The sequence below is a fragment of the Empidonax traillii genome, unplaced genomic scaffold (assembly GCF_003031625.1).
Source record: "Empidonax traillii isolate 1590-97213 ecotype Southwest subspecies unplaced genomic scaffold, ASM303162v1 scaffold1099:size633499, whole genome shotgun sequence".
NCBI classification, from domain to species: Eukaryota; Metazoa; Chordata; class Aves; order Passeriformes; family Tyrannidae; genus Empidonax; species Empidonax traillii.
Window position 1 is genome coordinate 163,362 of NW_020956292.1, and position 14,272 is coordinate 177,633.

Consider the following 14,272-nt stretch of genomic DNA (forward strand, 5'->3'; position numbering starts at 1 on the left):
AGAGAGGAACTTTTCCAGCCTGTTTCATCCAGGCCACCAACATGTCCTGGCAATTTTAACAAACTGACCCCAAGCTCCCATAAATGGCTGTTTCCATCCCCAGGACTGCACACGAGGCAGCTGAGCCTTGCTCGGTTTGAATTGCTGGTGACAAACCAGGGAGAAGCTTCGGGGTTCTTCCCTGCCCTGATGGAAAGACAAGGCCTGTGAATGGATTGCTGGGTGACTTCTTCCCAACAAATCCCATGTGAGGTGGGATTCGCAAACCTTGCTGTTGTCTTCCTGCCCCTGATGATGCAGCCCTGGATATTTGGCCACAAGACTCGCCCTTCCCTCTTCTTCCCCACTTCCTCTTCCCCAGGCGCCGAGTTCCCAGCTCTCTCCTCCAGCTTCAATAACAACAGCAGCGTCACCGGCAAAACAGCAGGCAGGAAGGTGACACACGCAGGAGCAGTGACAAACAGCTGAACATCTGACTTGGAGTTATTCAAGTGTCATCACCCCCCCGGGGCATGTGACAAACCCCATGTTATGGATCCGTGTGCCAGAGGGAGGAACTGGAAACGGGGTTGGCACGACCCACAGGCTACCAAAACAATGTAGTTTTCCTGAACCCAGAGCGTCAGAACAGCTCTGAGCACGTCCTGTGCCGCTGTGCCTGCAGCTCGCACTGAGGGACATCCTGAAAGGGATTTCCCAAGCGCTGCCAGTGCCGTAGCCATAGAAGCAGGAGATAAAAATATTTGCACAGAACCTTGGGGGGCAGGGTTTGCAGCCTGGGCTGTACCACACAGCATTCCTTCTCAACAACACTGCTCAGATACTTGTAAGTCTGGAGTGCCTCAAATATTTCTTCCATTAGTACCTCCCGTGGGATACCTTCCTCCGTTTGTGCCTCCGCAGGATGACTTTATTATTTTTTTTTAAGCCTTTGTTGTGGAGTCAGCATTTCAAAGCCTCTCTTGTCAGGAAACTTCTGCTTTGTACTCCAAATGGGGATTCAACTGCACGTGGTGTACCTGGAAGCACTTGTGAATCTGTTCTGCCTGATGCCCATCCTTGCCTGGTGCCTCTCCCAGTACCCCTCACGACTGGTCTGGTGACCTCAGAGCCAGTCCGGGCACATTGGTCTTGGATGAGGGCACGGGATTAGTCACTGCCACCAAACAATGTCTAATTGTGTGCATGTTTTCCTTTCCTCCTGAAAAGGACTCTGTGTTGTCTGTGCTGCCTCACTGCTCCATTTTTCTACACTTTCTTAATTTCCACCAAAAAAAAAAAAGCCGCTCATTCCTCCCAAACTTGTTGCACGGCCCAACCTCAGCTCAAAGTGGCTTAAATGCATAAAAACGGTGTCACGAGGAGATTAAGGAACATACCTTGTGGCATGGTGAAAAGCAGCAAATGACAGCAAAATCCTGCTTTTTCACAAAAGACATGTGATCTTTATTGACTCTGTCCTCATTTTGGGATTATTTCAGAGGAGAGAACTCCGAATTGTAACAGATCTGCCAGCGAGAGCCAAGTGTCTCCAGTCACCTGGGCCTGCTCTTTGCTTTCTTACACAACCTTTTGTGTTGTTTAAATAGAATAGTCTGCTTCAGCTTTTTGTTCATTTGTTCTAATCTGGTGTTTTATTGGGTCCTATGGGCTCACCTGAAGTCGGTTTAGTAGGAAACAATCCTTGAGCAAGTGAAGTTATATCTGTCATTATTGTCACCTGAAATACTTCAGATGTCTTGCCAGTAAAAAAACCCTTGAGACTACCAGCATAGCACCTAAAAACTAGGAGTGAGACAAGCAAAGAAGGATGTGAGCAGATGGGAAGGGCCTGGAGAATTAGACATGGAAATCAGCAGGTAATGCCCAGGTCTGGGTACAATTAACCTGTAAATTTTCCCCTGGAAACTGAGAAAGGACAGAGTTCAGTTTGTTAGAACACGATGCAAAAACCCACCAAAATCCCCAAAGGGACCATTCAGTTAAGAGTGGAACTCAGTGATCCATGTGGGTCCCTTCCAACTCAGAATATTCTGTGATTTAAAGACAACTAGAGAAATTCACAGAAGGAAAAAAAAAAATCTCATGGAAATTAAAATATTTGAGATAGTAGAGGAGAGGAAAACTAATAATTTTAAAACTTCCCTTATCATTGCACATATTAGCGGAAAAAAAAAAAAAAGCCGTGTAATTATTATGGTAAACCAGGAAAAATTGAGCATTCCCGTGTTGCCAGGCAGGATTGCTGCCCTGTGGAGCAGGGCTGCCATCATGTGTTAAATGCCTGCACAAGCAGGAGGTGGAGTAGGAACACTCCGTTCCCCCTGGGAAACGACTGCGAAGAACTTCCAGGAAGTTTCGGGGCTTGGTGGTACTTGACGCGTGTTCAGCAGATCTCAAATGTCTCTGCTCGCTTCGGGATTTCACTGGGGAGTAAACAAAAGGCTTCCAGGAAATGTTCAGCAGCCTGGGGGACACGTCGTGGCTGAACAGGACTTCAGGGAGCAGCTGATAAAGTGGGTCACTCGACGAGATGTTCCACAAACAGTTGCTGTTGTTGTTATTATTATTATTATTATTATTATTATTATTATTATTTCAAGGCCAGGTTGGATGGGGTTCTGAGCAACCTGGTCTGGTGGGAGGCGTCCCTGCCCATGGCAGAGGGTTTGGAACTCAGTCTTTAAAGTCCCCTTTAACCCAAACCATTCTGTAATTTTATGATTCAAGAATGCTGTGCAGCAGAAGGGACATAAACTTTTATGTCACTTCCCTGCTTTTTCTGGTCCACTTTATCACTCACTAATGGTACAGTTGGGCAATGACCACACAATTCAGGAAAAAGTTTATAACCTCAGAAATCAAGACCCTTACACATAAAATGGGCAAGGTCTGGGACGTTATCAGATGTTTGGGTTGTTCAGTTCAGCTTATTCTATCCCCAAAGTGATATTTCCAACCTTCTCTAAAATTTTCTGTGGCTGATCTCAACAGCAGTTAGGTTCCTAAAATTATGTTGGGCCTTGTCCAACACTGTCCTTGTTCTCCTTATCTACAAAATAACCATATTTTCTGTATTTCACAGGAAAGAAGACCAGCATTTCAGGGACAATGAGAATTTGGGTACTTCAGTAAGAAGGGCCATGCAGGTGTTTCAGAAAGTTGTCATATCTGTGACCTTCGTATCAACTTTACCATCTACATCAATTAACTGCTTATCATTTGATATTTGATGTCCTTCTGCTTTAATGTTTTCAAGTGCTGAACCTGGGGTAGAGACAACACTGATATAATTCAACACTCACCTTCTCCTGACTGCCTAACTCCATAAAACATTTTACAGACGGTCCATATCCATGTTCATCCAGCTTGGTCAATATTTATGGATGGTTCAGCGTATTTGTATCGATCAGGAGAGACTCACAAATTATTCTGTCTGGGAAATGGCTTAAATGTTTTAAGTGGTCTTTCTTAAATTGATCTGGTTTTGACAGCAACAGTAGGAATTAATAAATGATACAATATGAATGCAGTGAAAAGATGATTGAGCTTTATTTAACGGGCAGTGTTCCTGCTCCTCCCCTTGTTGGCACCTAATATAATATTTTTTAATTCAAATATAAGAGCTTGAGACTACTATTCCAGAATTGCTATATATCCTATTCAGAACCAGACTGTCTTCATTCTGTGTATCCTGGAGGACATTTAGGGCACATTCTGTATATATCCTCTCCTTTGTTTACACTCAGATCGTTTGTTTTAAAAATGATTAGAGATGTTTGGCACTTTCCAGAAGTTTGGTGTTAAATTTTGGGCCTTAATAGACCTTCTCACAGGTCTTTTTTTTTTGTTTGGTTTGGGTTTTGTTTGTTTGGTTTAGTTTTTGTCTGTTTTGAAATCCTCTCTGCCCTCCTGAGGAAAACCCAGGCTGGAGGCAGGAGGAATGAGACTGCATCTGCCATCACCCTGCAAGATGGCTCAGCACTTTGATCCTGCTGCCAGCTTATTTGTGCCAACTCTGCTACTGGTGGTGTGTGTCTGTAATAAATGGACTTGGAGAATGCCAATGGCCAACCATCTCAAGGAGGTGTCAGAAAGAGGCATCAAACTACGCTAGATCTGAAAATATTTTGAATTTTAGCTAATTTCCACCCCATTTTCCATTAAACTAAGGAAGTCAGTCTGAGATTCCCAACCCTGCCCACATGATTTAGTCTCTGCCTTTAACTGCTCTGTATTATTTGCCGTTAATTAAAACCAGGCACTAATGTCCTGGGAGGGCTGGCTGGGCATCCTTGCCCTCAGCAGGTGCCTGAAGCTTTTCCTCCGGCACGGGATCCAGGTCTGGCACCTTCTGGCCCGCCCTGGCCACCGTGAACCTGCTCATGTGCAGGGCTTCTTCGTACACCGGCGGGGTGTCCGACGCCGAGAGGGGCGGCGTTCCCTGGGCAGCGTTGTGGGAGTGTGCCACTGCTAATATCCTCCTGGCAGCAGGCCCAAACACGGAGTGGAGAGCTGCAAGGGAGGAGACCAGAGCTGTTTGCCTCATCTGAAAAGCATCGTGTGGTTAGGGAGTGCGTCTGCAGGGCACGGGGTTTTCTCTCCCTGCAGCCCCTTCAGCCTTCCCTAAAAGGAGTGTGTGTGAAACCCCATCGATAACACCCCACGATTACTCCCTCCTGAAATGCCACTGAGACCTGCAGCTGCCCTAATTCCACCCAAACGTGTCTGATTCACCATCTGGCTGCATTTGCTACGAGGAGCGAGCACCTGAATTTGTAGGATGTGCAGGTGCAGCTCTCCCTCCATCCTGCGATGAACTTCCCTCTGTCAGCCTCGGGGTGGCACAATCTGGGCTTTTCAGAGTGCAGCCCCTCCCGTGGTGGTGTGTTGAAGTCCCCAGCACCCATCAAAGCCAACTCACAGGTGATGGTGCTCTGGAGGGTGCTGTCGTGGTCGAAAGCGATGACGGTGACCTCGTAGGGCTGAGGCCCCGACTCGTCCCCTGCCTGATGGCACTGAAAGCAGCACCTCACGCAGACAGAAACCAGACCACACAGGAGCAGGAGCCCACCAATCACCACCACCAACCTGGGAAGGGAGGGGACACGGAATTAGGACAGGAAGGTTTTGTCTGCAGGACACCTCATAATGTCTCTCGCTACCTCAAAGCTAAACATCTGCAGCCTTGTTCGACAGAGTTTGGACATTCCCCAGGGATGCAGATCCCTCATCCCTTCCAGGCACCTGTTCAAGTGCTGCACCATCCTCAGGGGAAGCATTTTTCCTTCTGTCTAATCTGAATTTTCCAGTATGCAGCTTGGCCAGCCACCTCAGGTGCTTCTGCTGAGCACCTCTGAGAAGTCTCTATGTCTTGTCTCAAGATCCCCCTTAGGTAGTGGAAAACTAAAATAGGTTGCGCTTTTAGCCTGCTCCAGGCTGAAGAAACCTGGTCCTTATTACTGGCTCTCAAGTGGACTTGTTTCAGTTTGCCAGCATCTCTTTTCGTGCTAGGGGACCAAAACTGGACTGGTCAGGAGTGACAAGCGGAGAGGAAAAATTAGATCTCACAGTCTTCTGGCTGTGCTCTCTCTCTCTTTAAATAATATAAATATATAAAGAATGTATTGTTATTATTAATGATAAATATATATTATATATTATATGTATTAATGCAGCTTTCTAGATGTTCAACAACTACCATCCTTTTAAATCTCATCCTGGTGAGAATTACTAAGGAAATAGACTTACCATGAATGCTTTATTAATGTTGTTCATACCCCTAAATTAATATGTAGAATAAAAAAGGGAGGGTGGTAAGTCAAGATTTGTTACAGATGATGAGGTAGCTAAGGAGCTGCCTGGCTACTGTAGAGCATTAGAGCACCCCAAGGAGAAGTGGGGGGTGGCATCACACTTGCACGTTTAATCCCACTCTTTGCTGATGGAACTGTCTAGAGATGCAGATATTTAAAGGATGTGATCTTACCAGATATACCACAAACGGTCCCACTCTGTGCCTGCACAGCTGAAGAGAAGAAGGTACAAAAAACAGTTACCCACAGGACACCAAATAAATGGGAAGATCCCTGTGGCACCTTCTCCCATCTCCCCTCTTATAGCCCAGCTCCCAAGTGGCACAATGATGAGAAAACTCGTGTTTTGAGGTGGACACAGTTGTCCAACCTCATCAGTCTCCCTGTCAGGTGAGTTTCCCTCCTGTTTGGCTTTCTCTCTTTATTGCCCTTCTGATATTTATGCCTGCCCGATTCCACTTGCAAACCTTACAGACCTGCATTCGCGTTTGTTTTGTCTTTTTTTTTTTTTTTTGTCAGTACATAATTATCCTGTCATTCTTACAGAGGACATCACTGATGGTGATGTTCACCAAAGCAGTATATTTCAAACCACTGAAATATTGAAATTACACCAAAGAGCTCTTAACTACTGCAGTTTTGAAAACAGGCAGTGGCAATGTTACCACATAATCAGTATGTTGGACAATAAAAATAGCAATTAATACACTTCACATTCAAAGCCATGGTAATTTAACATGAGTTTTAAATACTCACAATTAAATAAGCTTTTCTGGAAATTGTCAACCCTGAAGTCATAACACTCATGTCCACTTACTGCCTTTGTCCTTCATTCTTTTCTCCCCCCAAAAAAGAGTAATTTTGACAAATACTTACAATTCAGTGTTGAGGCAGCCTTCCTCACCTCTCACTTGGGGGAACTAAAAAGAGTAAACCAAAAAAACGACACAGCTCAATGAATTAAATTTTTGGCCTTTGCAACTTTTATCTCTGTTACCTGGACCATTCCCAGCCTGAATCTCCTACTGGGAGGGCTTCCTGTAATGTCTCTTCCATTGTTTCCATCCTGTATTCTGCTGGAGGTTTGAAGTTACTGTGGTATCAACTGCATTGTTTCATATCTTAACTTCCTGTAGTCAGTAAAATCCTGTTTAGTGCCGTTCCCAGCACAAACCCTCTCTTACCTTCATCCTCACCACGACTTTTCCTTTCTCCACCACAAGCTCCTGATCCTTCTCCGTGCTCCAGTGTTAAGAACCTTTAAATACCCTGCTTCATATAATTCACTGACATGAATTCTGCTCTGTCCCTCCAACATTCTTGTCTTTCTCCTTCTTTCAGGTGCCCTGACCTCTGTGTTACCCTCCCTGGAACAGCACCAAATATTATCTTCCATGCCTGTGCCTTTTATAAATCCAGTCCTTTCAAATCTCAGGGAAACTTTTTGTGCTGATGCTCCTCCATCTTTCCAAGGTCATTCCAGAGTGGAGACCCCACAGAGAGGAACGTGAGCTGTGACTTACCCATAAGGAACACCCTAAAACAAAGCAGATCATGTCTGAGCTGTGCATGCCCGTGAGGTGATTCTGTGGCCTCTTGGTGTCTCAGGCTGCTCAAAGTCTTCTTGTCCTTCCCAGTTTCAGCTCATCCTCACCAGGAGAAGGAGCAGGTTCCGTGCTCTGTGTTGAATCCAGTCTCTTCTTCCTGCTCTACCCCTTTCTGTCCTCTGCCCTTCAGGTTTTTGCTTTTTCTCTTTATCACTGGCAATTCCTGATTGTTTCCACCTGTCTCTTTTTGATGGCCTGTTCCTCTCCCTCTTTTGAAGGGATTTCCAAAGCCTTTCAGTCAGATCAGGAGAAGACCAGTAGCTACAAGTTCTGACTTTAGATGGTGAACTAGTTCAGCGAAGGGCATCGTGAGATCTCTGCAGACTTGACCCTTCCCTTCTAGGAGCAGAAAGGGTCTCCGAGTTTGCTCATTCCCAATTATTTCTCTCCCCGCCCCTACCCTCAGGGGAGTGGGTTGAAGGTCGTGTTATTGACCTTTTCTAAATGGAGTTCAGATTCCTCTCCCTCCTCCAGTACCTTTTCTGTCCTGGCACTCACATTGTCCTGTCTCTGGGGATCCAATCTGTTGGTTTTGAAGGGAAAGAATTTGCAATATAATAAATATATGTATAGCGTTATATATATGTGTAGTTACAGGTATATGTGTAGGTCTGTATATGTGTGTGTATATATATATATATATAAATATTCAGCACCTCTTCTACCACCCGTTTTTAAGGCTCTGCCACCATCCCTCTTACCTGGTAACCTCCTGCTATGTCAGTCCTGCAGCTGAGAGTTTTCACTCAGAGGTCCCTCTCCCAAAATTCCTGCGTGGCCATCCAAGCCCCCCTAAACACCTTCCATCACAGGGAATACACATTGATCCTCCTGTCCTGGATACTGTTTGTCCTGCAGCTGATTATATTAGTAGGTTCCATTCAACGACCCATTAATTTTCTCTGTCTTGTAGAACTGCTTAAGATCTCTGTTAGCGCTCATGGCCATTCAGAGGGTTATTATTACACGCACATGATTGTGTTCACCTAATCTTTCTCTTTTGAATAGCTGAGACAGAAAAAAAAAGAAATGCTCTGCTGTAATGTGTTACTATTTGTGCTTGGAAACCACCTGGGACTGGGGCATAAATGTTGGTTAAAGGCAGGAGAGCAAAGAGGGAAACTTGTTGCCCCATGTTGGAACCGCAGTCCATTCTCATTAAACTGGTGAATCATTAGCCTGCATTTTAGGGTTGATGATTTCAGAGTTGCAGAGCAGAACCAATGGATTCATGGACATAATGAAAGCTCCCAAGGCAGGCTAAAAACTATTTGCCATTCTCTAATTATAAAAGTTAGTGGTGCAGTATAAACATGCCTTAGCATTATTTTATTTATCTGTCCTTCCATCCATCCATCCATCCATCCCAGCCTACTGGAAAAAGGTTTCTGGGTCCCGATAGAGAAGTAAGAAAGAAAGAAACATGACTTATTTGCTTTGTATTTCTATGGGATTCTTTTTGCCTCTTTCTCCTAAATTCTTTTGTGTATTGTAGAAGCCCTAGAAGAAAAGACCCAGCAGAAGTGTAAAATAGCCTTTCCTGCGTGTATGGCTTTTGAAACTGGTGGGGTTCAACGTAGAAAAGAAGCGTAATTTACCAATTTTTTCCAGGGCTTTTTATTATCAGTGTGATAATTCAGTAGATTATCACTTAATTTTAACTGTTAATTTCAAATTCTGGTGGGATCCAATAGGAAAAACACCAGATAAAGTGATTAAAAAAAATTTCTAAAGAAAAAACAGCAGTGTGACGTGAAACAGTGACCTCTCCAAAAGCATATCATGATTCACTCTTACTGAAACATTGATTATACTTTTTCAACTCTTTTTCTTTCTGCACAAAGGACACCAGGATGCAATTTAAGAGAGCTCAACGTGATGAAGAACGAGCTGCAAGCAAATTTTTCAAATATGCTGCAAGAAATTAGGAAATCAGCTGTGCTTGGAAGGGGGAAAGAAATCCATAAAAATAATGGCAAATCAACAAGCTGTGATGAGAGCTTATCTTCCAACATGGCAGGGAGGGAAATGAGGTGTGTCTTCTGTTTCTACCCAGGTCTGTCTCCTCAGGTGAGTCCGTGTCTTCACGGATGTGACCACCTAGAAAGTAATTTTTTATCATATATTTCCATCTTTCTCTTATATAGGTATCCAGGCTGTGCTTTTTTTCCTTTTTTTTTTTTTTTTTTTTTTTTTTTTTTTTTTTTTTTTTTTTTTTTGAATCTCGCCGCGCCATCTGGTGGAGCTGCCGAAATGCGGCAGGGGAAGGTAAAAGGCGACAAAAAGCTTCTCGTCCTGGCGCAAAACGTGACGGGAGGGAAAACACTCAGTGGGTTCCAGACTCACAGCAAAGGATATCGGCGATATTATGCGCTCAGAGCTCTCCTTTCCAGCTGTATGTACCAGCACGTTCTTTCAGGCTCACAGAGGTCCTGTAGCTAAACTAAAAACATCCAGCAAAAAAAAATCCTCGGTGCCAGCCGAGAAAGCTCCACGCTGAGCTCCCACTCCTTGAATCGCATCCCAGCCCCTGGAGCCTTCACCTCGCCCTGGTGTTTTATCATCTGCACCGCCAACACTGGGCCTGGGTGCTTTCCCTCCCGAGGAAAGGTGATGTTATCCTCATTCAGGAGCCCACCTCCAAAATTTGGACGCAGCCTGCAAAATTTGGCTGCTGCCACACAAAGGGATCCCACGCAGGATAGGAAACCCTGGCTGTCTTTTCCCCTCCCAGCAGCAGATCATCACCTGCAACAGCCAGAGGTGGGCTGGGATGGAGGTGGGACAGGCCAAAAATCGATGTACTGCCATAATTTACAGGAGCCCAGCTCCACAATTTGTGTTCTTGTCTCCAAGAACTGAATATGTCCAGGGATTTATCCCCTCAGAAAAGGAGCCAAGAGACAAAGCTGTTGCTGGCCATTTACCCCTCCCTGTGCACCCAACCACCTCCAACCTCAACACTGGGGCAGGGTGATTCCCTTCCCAAGGGTTCTTCAGCCCTCAGTGGTCCCACAGCAGAAGGGTCCTCTGAGAGACCAGGGACGGTATTCAGCTCTCTGATTTCCTCTGTCTCCACAGCAGCTCTCCCAATATTCTCTTTTGGGTCTTTGAAATTCCTGCTCCCGAGGCAATCCGTGCCAAGGACACACCGGGCCAGTCACAATGGGGTGTTTTTGCCATTTATTCCCAGTCGGGCTCACTCAGCTTCCAGTACAGTCCACCAGACATGATATGGAGGGGGTAGAACACACAGTTTGGTCACACCCACACAGTTCTGAGCTTCCCCTGCTATCCCTGTAACTCCGACAATAAAAACAAACAAACTAACAGGCTGTATTTGTACACAGCAGATGTCAGATTTCAGGGTTGGTTACCACGGGCAAATGAATTTAATATTCTCACATAAAAGAGGTTTCTTAGAGTTTTGATGATTCGTTTTTACAATTTTCTATATGTTTTCCCCAGCAGGGCTCAAGTGTGACAACTTCTGGAATTACAATCAGAGGTGGTAAGGGGTGTAGGAGGAGGACTGTGTGGGTTCTGCCAGATCTTAGTAAAAATGGTGGAGGTGGTTTCCACAAGGCACTTGTCATGATTATTGCCCTGTTAATATGTTCTCTTGCTGTACACAATAACATAGGTACAAGCACAAATACATCAGGTTGAAAATGTATTTTCATACCTCAAAGACAATAAAAAGATACACATAAAATTTTCAGACATGCTCCAGTGATTTAGGTTCATTTCCAAACATGGAAAATGCATGTGGAGCAGCAGGAGTTCACTTCCATAATTCTACATGTATGAATTACTTAAGCCTATAACAACCAGATAGACATTCTCGTTCTCCATGAGGTGAGAGAGTCATACCCAGGGGGGGAATTAGTTCCTACTATCTTATATAACCAGTTTAGGATGAAGAGAATAATCCTCTGAAAATGTATTTTTCTCTCCAAAGGCCATGTAGGGAGCCTGACCAACAAGCAGAGACATAAGAAACCAAATATCTGCTATTTAATCCTGGGTGAGGCAAGTTCTGTGTTTAGTATCTAACTCCCCTTCCAGGCATTCACACTGAAATCAGATACCTAAATCCTTTATTTCTGGCTACTATGTGTCTAAAAGACAAAATCTGCAAGTGGGACTAAGAAATGTAGGTCCCTGGTTGAGTGGAATGGGAGAAAATGAACTAATCCTAGTTTAGTTCTGTCTTGGTTGGAGAGGGTTTAAAATCTGACTGGTGGGTTTGCTGGCTTAGAAATAATGATGATTTTCTGGGCAACACACAATAATAGTCTGAATTGTCCAGTGACTGCCTGGAGGACACGAATTCAATATAGCACAACAAAAAGACAACCTGTTTTTTCCATTTTCTCCCACACAGACACATACACATAAAAAAATCCACAATATAATTGTAATCTATAATCTAAGGGGACTTGTAGGTTTGGTAGAATTTAAATCATAATACAAAAGTTTACATGATGATATTCAGGATGCAACTCCTCTGTCCTTAGAGGATGTGGAGATCTTGCATTATTCTTGACAGCCTTGAAACGCTCTCAAATAGTAAAAGAACAGCTCTCAGATTTTCTAGGGTTTTTGAAGCAAAAAAAAAAGAGTGCGATCCAAACCATGTGTATTTGGTTGCCAATGGGGCTGATTTTTAATTAATTTTTTTTTTTTTAAATAAAACAACCGTTGTCAAACAAAACAAACAAAACAGGAGTTCTGTTTTGTGCAGGATCTAACTTTGCACGTAGTTTTGGCCAAGATTAGGAACTATCAAGGCAAACTGTGGGGCCTCTGATGTGCAGTTGTCCCTCAAGGATCAGAAGGTTTGTAAATCCCTGCTCCAGTCCTGTGGCTTTGTTCACCTTTTATAGTGATGAACTCTGAGGTCTGGGGTTTTCTCATCGTTCTCCATATAGAGTCCTTAGAGCTGCTCAGGTTGCTCTGTTGAAATTTTGCTGTATATATTTTCCACAACACTTTTCCCCATAGAAACCAGGAGTAATCGCTTTCAAGGAAGCTGTGGAAAATATTTCAAATAATACCGAGATTCTGTTGCTTCCCCCCTCCACTCTTAATCACAGTAAATATTTAAAAGGGACAGGGAAGATATTCAAAGACCAGGCTGCATTTTCCATTACATTAAAAAAAAAAAAAAAAAAGAAAAGAAATTAGAAAATTAAGTCTTTGCTACTTCATTAACATTTTCTTGGTAGATCCACTATTATTTTTTTAGATACAGTGAGCAATGTGTAATTAAAACAAATATAGCAAACCTTTCTTTTTTTATGTAGTAAAATTAATCTTGCAGCTGTGTCAGTCTGATCTTTTTATGTGATGGCACGAGAACTGACACAGCTCTGTGGGGCTTCTGTCACTGTGACAAATTTAGAAATAAAATAAAGACTTGACTTATATCATTTACTCTGAATATGTATTTATATTGCTATGTTAGCATAAAACCTTGGTGTAAATTATATAAGTCAAGGAATTTGTCCCCACTTTCTCAGCACAACATCCATGTCTTCTCCGAAATGGCTACTTGAGTATTCACAGTTCAAACAAAATCACCTGTGAAGTGATGGCGATTTCAGCTCTTCCCCTAAGAAATGGGAAAGACTGGGGGCCTGCAAGCAGCCACCTGAGTTTGAACGATTAGTGGGAGCTCATTATGATCCAGTGCCTTCATTGCTTGTCTTGGAGTGCCACAAGGAACATGTAGAGGGAGTCCTGAATTGGTCCACAGTGTGGAAAATGGCAGAGCAAGCCTGCTGGGTGAACACTGCCCAGGGTGCAGCCACCTTTCCCCTCCTTGTTAGTGGGTTAAACAAACCAGGACGATCCAGGTGGAGAGCGCTCAGCCGGGACCTGTGGCAGACTGACCCAGACTGCAGCAGCTCTTGGGTCATTTTCCTCACACTGGCGAGGAATCTGGGAAAATCCGAATTTATGAAAACCTTTTCCCACTGACGCTATTCCTTCACCGTTTTGTTTCCCTTTGGGATTGGCCTGCCAGGCTGCTGGGAAACCCACCACAGCGTGGAAATCCGTGTGGATTTCGTGGAGCCAAAATTCAGCGTTTTCATCGAGATCTGCTTAGGATTTTTTTGCATCCCCCCTCCCTTCCTCCACGAGGCCATCAGGTGAAGCGGCTTCTGCCTTTACGCTGCCCATCCGCCATGGTCACATATTCCCCTTGCTCCGGGGTCACCAGCCCACGGAGGGAGCCCCCCGGCCGCCGGTGAGTGCCCCGCGGGGACGGGCAGGGGCTGCGGAGGGGTGGAGGATCCTTCCCTGCCTCCTTCCCTGCATCCCTGTCCTCATCCTCCTCTGCATCCCTCCCCGCATCCTTCTCCGCATCCCTCCCGCCATTCCTCCCCGCATCCCTCCCGCATCCTCCTCTCGTCCCTGCCCCGATCCCTCGGCGCATCCTCCCGCACATCCCTCCCCGCATCCCTTCCCCCTCCGGCTCGGGGAGATGTCGGTCGGTAGCAGAATTCTCGTCTCTTCTGGAGTCTGACGTGGGAAAACTGGTGACGTGCTGTACCTGAGGATCGGCCTGTGGTTGTTTCCGCTCACTTAAAGGTCCAAACATACCCTAAAACAATTCGAATTCCCGTAATTACCTTTCCCCCAACCCCAACCTTCCCCCCCGCTTCCCTCCCCCCACCCCCGGCAAATCGAAAAGCTCTGATGCAAAATACCCTTTCAGATCAGAGCTGAGAGTGTTCTGGCATTCAAGAGCTTTTCATTTTTATTAATCCTTTTTTTTTTTTTTTTGAAAAAAAAACCCCCAGCATTTCAAAACATTTTAGCTTGTCATGTGGAGGAATG

General features: G+C 44.7%; 1 protein-coding gene across 1 annotated transcript; it reads right to left on the reverse strand.

The window, feature by feature from the left end:
- Nucleotides 1–3,535: 3,535 nt before the first annotated feature.
- TMEM52B (transmembrane protein 52B) lies at nt 3,536–7,995 on the reverse strand. Its single transcript, XM_027904884.1, has 5 exons — nt 7,340–7,995; nt 6,693–6,736; nt 5,990–6,028; nt 4,925–5,091; nt 3,536–4,515 (listed from the first exon to the last, which is right to left on the reverse strand). Exons 1-5 carry the CDS (start codon nt 7,385–7,387, stop codon nt 4,265–4,267), a joined length of 549 nt encoding a protein of 182 aa, XP_027760685.1. The 5' UTR covers nt 7,388–7,995; the 3' UTR covers nt 3,536–4,264.
- Nucleotides 7,996–14,272: the final 6,277 nt, after the last annotated feature.

Excerpts from the sequence above, each read along its gene's own strand:
- TMEM52B (XM_027904884.1), bottom strand. The coding sequence starts at position 7,387 with ATGCACAGCTCAGACATGATCTGCTTTGTTTTAGGGTGTTCCTTATGG. Across the intron at positions 6,737-7,339 it reads TTTTAGGGTGTTCCTTATGG|TTCCCCCAAGTGAGAGGTGA; the intron begins GTAAGTCACAGC and ends TACTCTTTTTAG. Across the intron at positions 4,516-4,924 it reads CCTCCAGAGCACCATCACCT|CTCTCCACTCCGTGTTTGGG; the intron begins GTGAGTTGGCTT and ends CCTCCCTTGCAG.